Below are 9,266 nucleotides of genomic sequence, written 5' to 3' on the forward strand. Positions count from 1 at the left end.
CCTCTTTGGTGGTCAAGGAATGTGAGCTGACCCTCTGACCCTTCAAGGGCAAACACCTTGGGGTCAGCCACCGGAGGGCGCCACAAGAGAGGATTTAAGGCTTTTAACAGCCAAAAGTGGACAGCTGCTGTGCATGCACCTAGCCACAAGGGGGAGATAAAGGTAAAGGTTCCCTTTGACAATTTTTGTCCAGTCGTGTTCGACTCTAGGGGGCGATGCTCATCCCCGTTTTCAAGCCATAGAGCCAGCGTTTTGTCCGGAGACAATCTTCCGTGGTCACGTGGCCAGTGCGACTTAGACACCGAACGCTGTTACCTTCCCACCAAGGTGATCCCCATTTATCTACTTGCATTTTTACATGCTTTCGAACCATAAGGTTGGCGGGAGCTGAGATAAGTGACGGGCGCTCACTCCGACCCTGCAGCACAGGCTTCTGTGGTTTAGCCCACAGCGCCACCACGTCCCACAAGGGGGAGCCCCCAACTTAAAGGAAGAAGCCAGTTTGTGACCAGTGGCCACTTCAGCCACACGCATCTATCAGAAGGCACCCCGAGACAAGCAATCAGGTGGTTCAGCAGGCCACCAGAAGCCTTCACAATCCAAAGGTGAGGCTGGAACTGGCCGGAGGAGCTGTCCTTTGCAACTCTGATCAGCCCTCCACAAATAGTTCAACCCTCTTTGGCTGGATGGCCCAGTGGTTTCGGTCTCCGGTTGGGAGTTCGATTCCTCCACTAGGCCTCCGTGAGACAGGCTGGGCTCAATGATCCAGACGGTGCCTTCCAGTTCTCCAGGTTATGTTTTATTTATAGGCTGCCTTATTCCCAAAAAGGGGACTCGAGATGGCTCACAATACTAAAAGGCTACTGTAAGTTCTATTATTGTTATTAAACAGCAACCTGGTGGCCATCTGTTGAAACCGATTTAGCTCTGGGTTTCTTGCAGAGGCAGAATGGGGACTGGACTAGTTGACCCTTGGCCAGAACTCCCAACACCTAAGCGGAGGAGGAGGAGGCTGGAGTTGGGCCGGAGCTTCTTCTTGCCTCAACCCCCACCTCGAGAAACTGGGGTGGTGGCTTCCCAGTTCCCCTTCTTCTTGTGGGGCCAGGCAGGAAGGAGGTTATAAAGGAACAAGGGGCACTCTGGGCTGCCACATGCCCGCAGCTGAAACAGCAGCAACACAAAATACCAAGTTCCTGGTGATCTGTTAAATTAAGGTGCTACACATGCACGTTATGGAGGGGGCAGAGAGAGGGGGTCCCTGCCTGGGGCATTAGGATTGCCCACTCCGATGGCAAGGCTCGCGTGGATGTTCCAGATTCAGAACTCTGATGTCCTTCCCCCTCCTGGGTCTCACAAGGAGCCACAGCAGGAGAGGTGTTTTGCCCACCAGCGCCAGTACTCACAAAAGAGGTGGGATTCATAAAGCAGCTTCTCACCTCTTAAGTGTCTCTCCGCCTTTCAAAAAGGAGCCTGGAAAGAGAGGCTCAAGAGAAGTCCCATCACCTACCCAGAGGAGGAGGAGGAGAGAAGGGGACTGGTGGTTGGGTTGGGGGTGGTTGGGCAAGGAAGTCACAAGCCGAACGCAGGAGAAGAGACGGCATCGCCTCTGCCTTTGGGTGGGTGGGAGTAGCCCAGCCAGACCAACCCTAAAAGTGAGCAAGGATCCCGAAAAGCGCCTGCAGTTGGCCTTGCGTCCCATTTCTCAGAGGCAGAAACCCCGAAGCGGCACAGGTCTGAGCTGAAATGTCCATTTATTTAACAGCAGTAATAATTTAAAATTATAAAAACCCCTTTTTTTAGTGTCGAATTGCCAAAAAGGGTGGTGTTAAACAGGGGGAAAAAGGGAAAAAAGAGGGAGGAAGCTCATTTAACAGGTTGAGAGAGACTGGGTTCACCTTCCTGGCTTCCTCTCCAACCTTGAAAAAGATGTCTCCTGCCTCTTCCCCCAATGCACAGAACCCACAGGAGGAAAGGGGGGCGGGGGGGCGGAAGGAGAGGGGGAGCAGGGCGTCCGTGGTGGCTCCGTTTCCAAAGCTAAGAAACGTCGAACTTTCAAAAGAACAGCAAAAGGGTGGCCTCTGGGAGGAACCTGGAGCAAAATGAAAACCAACCCACCGAAACACAAACCTTTCAAAGACCCCTACGGGTGGCCCAGCGCTTGGCCTGTCCTTTTTAATCCTGCTGTGTTTTGGAGGGGCCGGTTGTGTGTGTGTGCGCGCACACCACTCAGTTGGGTTTGTGAGTCCACGCAGCATTTCAAAAAGGACCGGGGGACATCCCCCCCCCACCTCCGGGCCCATCTCACGCGTCCGGCAGGGCTAGCGGGCAGACAAGCGCTCCAGGGGTGGGAATTCTGCCCTCCTGGGGTCTGTTTTCAGGGCCCTCCCCCCCCAAATTACCCTGCCTCCCAGTTCCCGGCCCTGGTGGCGCTGGGGAGAAGAGGGAAACAGCGACGGCAATAAAAGAAGGGGGTGGGGTGGGGAAAAGAATGAGAGAGGCGACTTTTTTCGGTTGGGTTCTCTAAACGGTTCATGAGTTGTTTGCAGAGTTTTCGTTACTTGGGGAACTGGAGGAGGAAGAGGATGAGGACGAGGACGATGAAGACGACGCGAAATTCATGGCCGAGAGTCCAGGCGGGTTTGTGGCTGTGTTCTGGCCGCTTAAGCTCTTCCGACAGACGGGACACGTGTCGTGCTTTGGGGTGGCCCACAGGGAGCAGAAAAGCAAGAGAGACACAGAGAGAGAGAGAGAGAGAGAGAGATGCAGAGGAAACCTCATTATGGATGTGGTTAGCCATTTTCGCCAAGCCCGGCCTTTGCTCATGGGACAAGAAGTGTGTGTGTGTGGAGAGGCTGCTGCCCACCCTCTCGGCACAAGCCGCCCTCTGCCCTTGAACAGATGAGGAACCTCGTGGCTGAGAAGACCGTCCCGCCGACTGCTCTTGGGGGGGGGGGCTCTGTTCGGCAGAGAAACCCACCGGAGAGGAGGGATGTGGGAAGGGGGTATTTGTTTGGGGGGGGGGGGAAGGCTCACCTGTTCTAACCAGGGAACGATGCATCCATCGTGGAAGAGGTGGTTGCAGGGCAGCTGCCGGACACTCTCGCCCGCCTCGTAATCTTCCTTACAGACAGGGCATTCCAGCCCAGAATCTGAAGTGGACGGGGCGGGGTGGACACACATATAGAGAAAAGGGAGAGTTACTGGCTCTGTCCCACATCAAAGGGGGGGGGGTGTTGGGAAGCCCAGGGAAAAGGACAGGCACGGGGGAGCTACAGACCCCTGCAGATAAGGCTGCCACTCCTTCTGTGCGGCTGTGGAGGCGAACGGTATTCAGCCTTTGGCTTTAGGACACCCCCCTACCTTGCTGGGTTTCTGGGTGTCCAACATTACGTGCAAAAATGGGCCGCTTGGGTTCTAAGTTTACAGCTCTAAACCTTTAACTTCCAGTGTTCACTGGAACAACGGGAGGCCCTTAAGGAGGGGAGCTTTAAAAGCAGGTGTGTGTAGGTGTGTGTCTCTTTGTGGGGGGGGGGAGAGAGGGATAGTTCCCCACCCTCACCTCACAGACAGGCATTCAACCCGCCCAGGAAAAAGCAACCCGCCACCTTCCAGGGAGTTTTTTTTTGGGATTGTGGCCACCTTCCTCCTCCAGAGACAGGAGCCGAGGGAGAGGCGGCTGAGGGAGCGACTCACCCACGTGTTCCTCCGTGATGTGGATGGTGGGGAGGGCCTGGATCTTCTCCTTGTCGGCCGGAGGGGGCCCGGTGTTCTCAAATTGGTTCAGCAGCTGAAAGAAACAGGCTGTCAAGGTGGGCCTGGGTCCCCCAGAGGACGGCCCACACAGAGTGGGTCACAGGGCACCGCCGCATCGCCATCACCCCACACACACACACAAACCACCAACATGGGGAGGAATCTCCCTCCCGCTGGGTCGCACCCTGGGGAGAACAAGGAGAGGATCTGCAGGTGCGTGAAAAGGCTCCATGTTCTGGCAAGGGGAGCGAACAGTCTACACTCGGCCTGTGCTCAGAGGCACTGCTGCCCCTTCCTGAATAGGTCAGCCTTGGCTCCCCTCTCCTAGAGCCAGCCCCAGCTAGATTTGAAGAGGGCCGGCCCCTCTCGCTTGTTGGTCAACAGAGAGACACCCCCGGAAAGCCCCCAAGAGCCTGACGGCGGACACTGCAGGGATCACATCCGCTGGGGAGACGACTACGGCTCCCTTGAAGCCACCCAATGTTTTCGCCCAGCTCCTACAGATGGCACCTCAACGGGAGGCCCTCTCTTTACCTGCAAAAGGCAACGCAGGAGGGCGCCGCTCCCTCCCTGCCTTCTTGCAAGGACCACAGAGCCCTGATCGGGATTTAAGAGCCAGCCCGGCTTACCTGAGTGATAATGGCATCCAAGCCGTTGGCCCCCCAGGCGTAGTCCATGGGATTCGAATGCAAGATCCCCCTTTGGGGAGAAAAGAGAGAGTGGAGGAAGAGTCAGAGCTCTGCAGGGAGGGGCGGCAGAGGCAGACTGCAAAGGAAGCCAAGTGGAACAGGCCAAATCCGTTGGGCCAAATTCAGGATCACAAAAACTCTAGAGTCCTTTGGTTTTCAGTGATGTGGAGGTGCAGGGGCTGTGTAAGAGAAGGAGCCGACCGGCCCGGAGTGATATCACGTTACAAGGCAAGGAAAAGCAGCACCCTTTTGGAGCTGGGTGTAAAATGGCGGCCTCGTGTGTTTGGTGAAACAGCGACCGAAAAGCGGACGGGGAGTCTTGGGGCTTTGTACACGTCCCGCACAGATGCACCAGCTCTCAGGAAGAGCCAGACACACACACACCCCAACTCACCATGGACCCACTCCCAGGTTTGGTATCGTGGTCGGTGCAATGATCCCATTGACCAGCTGCTGGATGATCCTGCCCAGAGAGAGAGAGAGGAGAGAAGGAAGATGGGGGGTCAGATGAGAAGACGAGGGCTCCGGGCGGTATGCAAAACCCTTCACGCTGGACGCCAGGGCCTAAGAAGCTGAGCCAGGAAGGGGCTCTGAAGGTCCCCCCGAAGTCGCAGGAGGACGGCTCCCCTTGGACCTGGCTGGCGTGGACAACAGGGAGGGAGAGGGGAGAGGCGTGGGGGGGCCACTGAACAACTGTTTCACGACTTACTCAGTATTTTTAAAAAGAGGTTCTAAAAACTGCAGGGGGTAAGAGGAAACGCCAAAGTGTTGTGTGTCTAAGAGGTTTAAGACTAACACCTTCATGAATACCTGAGTTTTCATGGATAGGCTCAGCGCGACCCCCCCCCCCCAGCACCCACCGAAGCCTGACAGCAAAAAGAGGAAGATTGATCCTTTAGGGCGACAGAAACCTTGTTCCCCGACCTTTTATGGAACTTCTTAACTGGAGGTGTGCTTCCTGTTTTCTTACTGGCATATTTTTAAAATGTTGAAATCTATTTCCTGCTTTTATTGATGTTCCTTATTTATAAGCTGCCGTGATTCCCATCCAGGAGCGAAAAGTGAGAGAGAAAGCAATGAAGTAGATAAATAATGCTCAGGGCGGGTCGTTCCTAACACCTAACTGTGCCAAAGGAGTCTTTCAAAATAGCCTTGCAGTTGGGAAAAACCAGATCCCCTAAACAGTTGCTTTTTAGCGCATGGTCGGATCCACGGTCTCAGACCGCTGCTCCCCCTTCTTGGGGGGGCCTCTCTCCTTACCCTTCTAGGGTGGGGACACCCTCGTGCCGCCCACCCGCCCGTCGGGTGGTGAAACGGGCCCGGGGCTGCCGAGCGCCGTATCTGTGCCGGGACTGGTGCTCTCGTTCTGACCGCCGGTTCTCGGCCTCCCGGTTGTCTTCCGTTGCTGTGTTGGACCCAAAAGAGGGGAACTCGAAGCTGTCGTCGATAATCCCAAAGGCAAACTGGCCGTAGCCCTGCGGCAGGGTAAACAAGTGCTGATCCACGTTCTGGCGGGGAGGGAAGAGGCGAGCCGGTGAGCGGGACGGCTGGCATCCGAACAAACTTCAGCGCTCACCCCCAATGCCCCCTCCCCCCGGCCCCTCTGCAGTGGGAAGCCGCGGGCTCCTCCACGACGCTCTCCGTGAAAGCACGGCCCGGGGAAAGGGAGAAAACAAACCTCGAACGGATGCCTGCTCTGGTCGCTGGTGGAGGCAGAGGAGCTGGACCCGTTTTCAACATTCCTGGGGAGAAGACCAAGTAAAGTGCAGTAAAGGCTGGGGGGGGGGGAAGGATGGGGCACCCAAGGCCACCTGCAGGCAGGAGAAACCTTATGTGACCACGGGTGACTCTCCCTGGTGGCCGGCTGTCTCTCCTCTGGAACATCTTTGCAATAAGAGCTGGGGGGGGAGGTATAATAGAGAAAGGGTGAGAGGAGGACTTGGGAGATCTGGGTTCAAATCACCACTCAGCCACAGAAACTCACCGGTGGGTGGGGGTGATAAACCTCTCCTGGAACATCTCACCGGAAGGAGCTCAACAAACACCCCCCCGCCCCATCTGAGAAGCCTCCCCAGGAGGCGCAGGTGAGGGAAGTCTTGGCTCGCCCAAAGGCAGACCTCAGGAGCAGAGAGCGGCCTCTTACCTCGGCTCTTCCGGCAGCTCTTCAATGAAACCAGATTCGCACCTGGGGCAGATGTAATCCTGCAGGAGAGGAAAACCACACAAGAGCGCTTTCGATTACCAGCCAAACCAACCATTCTGACAGAGGAAGACAAAAAGCGTCACCCCTGAAACCAGGCCAGCCTGCCAGAGTCAGGGACAAGAGCGGCCACAGGATTAGGCCAGAGCGCAAGCTATGTTCAGTGGAGGAGAGCTAGGCTATCGGCTGATCCAATCAATACAGCACCTCTTTCTCAGCAAAAAAAAAAAAAGGGAGAATGGAAACGCAGCAGCCTCCCTACATCTCAGCCTTGATATTTTATTTTTTTCCCACCCTGTGTGAAATGAACACGACAGGAGGTGACGGGAGACACGGGTGGGTGGGTGGGTGGCTGGGTCGGGGGAACCCGCCGGGATCTGCACAAGCCACGAGTGGCTTCACAATCACACCCTGTTGTCTGGCCGATCCGGTTTCCAGAAGGTGGGAGCGGCTCCTTTTCTCTCCTTCCCTCAGTCTGCCGGCAGAGAAGAAGAAAATGCTCTCACACTGATCAACCCGAACCGTGGGATGGACTGTCTGATTTTGAGATCATTTCCCCAGACCAGTCCTCGTGACCAATTGGGCTGACATTCCTGTGATCCCACTGGCTTCTTCGGTTGTACATTGCCCAAACCACCCCTGAGAAGGACTTAACAACGGCAGGGGAATCCCCCACACTACAGAAAGTTTAACTGTGGAACTCACTGCCACCGGATGTGGGACTTGATGGCCTTATAGGCGCCATCCAACTTCATGATTTAATGTTCAAAGAGCTTGAGAAGACGAGAGCCCACTTCTGTGGGATAAACAAGTATAAAGGCCTGGCTGGATTCCTGGGCATATTTTGCTGTTTAGAACCTCCCCCTCCAGAAGCAAACTACCTGCAAATACTAGGGGCTGTTTCAGCTGAATGGCAGGAGGGATCTCTGGCCCTAATCCACTTGCTCTTTTACTCCTCAGTAAGCAGGTGGGGGGAAGGGGGGAAACCAACAGTCAGGAGTCCCACTTACTACCCTTAGATCGGTACCTGTTTTGCTAACATAACAAGAAGAATTTGGTCTCTCTTTCTTTTTCACTTTTTCTACATCTGGGCTGGCAGGTTCTAAGAAATCTTCTCCAAAGAAATTTCTTCCAGATAAAGATGGTGGTGGCAGGGAGGGGAGCACTGGTGGGTCCTCCCTGGCCAGAGAAAACTAAGGAGGAAGGGGGTGACTTTCCCAGTGCCCCATCCCCAGACGCAGTCTTGGCCCTGTCATTGCTCCTCCCTCCGTCCTCCTCCTCCTCCGGGTTCTTCCAGTGGGGGGGGGGGGCAGAAGGGGTGCCCAGTTGCACAGGGACAAGGACACGGCCTTGCTTCCCTCATCAGAGGAAGGGTTGGGCTTGGAGTCTCCCCGCTGGAAATGCAAGCCTTTGGATGTGTCTCCCTCCCTTGTGGCTTCAAGGGTACCGCCTGCCCCTCCACACACCTCTGCCGGGGCGGATAAAAGTGGATTTCATGGCAAGAGGACCACAATAGGCTGAAAAAGCAATCTATAAAAAGAAACCAAAAGGCAAAGCAAAGCAGAAACGATACCCAACCAAAACCGAAAAAGAACATCAGCTTTGGCCAAACAAGGATGTACAGAGTGGAAATCTTTCAATTAAAAAACAAGAAGAACTGAAAACATTATCCTGTGGGAGATGGAGCCAGGTCTCTGTCCCCCCCCCCAAAAAAAAGGGACCCACAGCTGAGAAGGCTCTGCCAGTTTCTGGGCTGGGCAGGGACTTGAACCCAAGTCCTATCCTGGGACCCTCCGGGAATTTAGGCAGGTTTGGTGCCTGAACCCCTCTTTTGAGCAGAAAAGAGCAAAACGGTGGGGCTGACCCTCATCCGCTCCAGGCGGCACTGGGAGCCCTGACTGGGCCACTTCTCCCCGCCCCCACCGCAGGGCCACATCTCCCATCATCCCTGAGCAAAGGCTCCCCCTCAGGTCCGGGAAAGGGGGAAACCACAGGCCGGAATGGCAACGCACATGGCCCTCCTGCCTTCTCTAGAACTGGTAGGACTCCACCGCCCATCATCCTCCGACAATCCAGCTAGTGGGAGGCTCTCCTGACCCCCTCCCCCAACCCTTTTGAGGCCACCTGTTGCTGCCCCTCGCCATCCCATCATCCCACCGCCTCCTCCTCCAACTCCCATTATCCACCCACCCGAGAGGAAATGAGCTGCCCAGGGAGACGCTGCCCTCCCGCTCTCCAGGCTCTCACCCCTCCCCGGCCAAGCCCCTTCCGGAGGATGGACGTTGTAGTCCAAGGAGGGGGCAGAGGAGGAGGGAGCCTCCCTGGCCAAGGGCAGTCTATCCACCCGGCCCTTTTCTCCCTCCCTCCGTTTGTCTCGGTCGTCGGGGTGGAGGGGAAGGGAAGGGAAAGGGGCTTCTCACCGGGAGACGCGGCGCGATCTCGGCCGAGCAGCAGTGGCAGAAATAACGCCCGGGCTGCGGGGAGGCCTCCGCCATCTTGCCTCTTCCTCCTCTTCCTCTTCCTCCTCCTCTGGACTCCGCCCCGCCCCTCCGGGGGAGTCTGGACCCGCGCGGCCTATCACGTCACAGTGACGTCACCGCGGCTCTCCACGAATCCCTCTACGG

General features: G+C 56.2%; 1 protein-coding gene across 1 annotated transcript; it reads right to left on the reverse strand.

Annotated features, from left to right (window-relative positions):
- Nucleotides 1-1,734: 1,734 nt before the first annotated feature.
- Nucleotides 1,735-9,217, reverse strand: RNF126 (ring finger protein 126). Its single transcript, XM_020781095.3, has 9 exons — nt 9,063-9,217; nt 6,586-6,644; nt 6,121-6,184; nt 5,703-5,950; nt 4,837-4,905; nt 4,383-4,452; nt 3,694-3,787; nt 3,034-3,149; nt 1,735-2,694 (listed from the first exon to the last, which is right to left on the reverse strand). The coding sequence occupies exons 1-9, from the start codon at nt 9,135-9,137 to the stop codon at nt 2,530-2,532; spliced, it is 960 nt and encodes a 319-aa protein (XP_020636754.1). The 5' UTR covers nt 9,138-9,217; the 3' UTR covers nt 1,735-2,529.
- Between the last annotated feature and the right edge of the window lie 49 nt (nt 9,218-9,266).

This window comes from Pogona vitticeps, chromosome 7 (genome assembly GCF_051106095.1).
Source record: "Pogona vitticeps strain Pit_001003342236 chromosome 7, PviZW2.1, whole genome shotgun sequence".
Lineage (NCBI taxonomy): Eukaryota > Metazoa > Chordata > Lepidosauria > Squamata > Agamidae > Pogona > Pogona vitticeps.

Excerpts from the sequence above, each read along its gene's own strand:
- RNF126 (XM_020781095.3), bottom strand. The coding sequence starts at position 9,137 with ATGGCGGAGGCCTCCCCGCAGCCCGGGCGTTATTTCTGCCACTGCTGC. Across the intron at positions 5,951-6,120 it reads AGAGCAGGCATCCGTTCGAG|AACGTGGATCAGCACTTGTT; the intron begins GTTTGTTTTCTC and ends CCTCCCCGCCAG. Across the intron at positions 2,695-3,033 it reads TCGTTCCCTGGTTAGAACAG|CACGACACGTGTCCCGTCTG; the intron begins GTGAGCCTTCCC and ends GCCACCCCAAAG.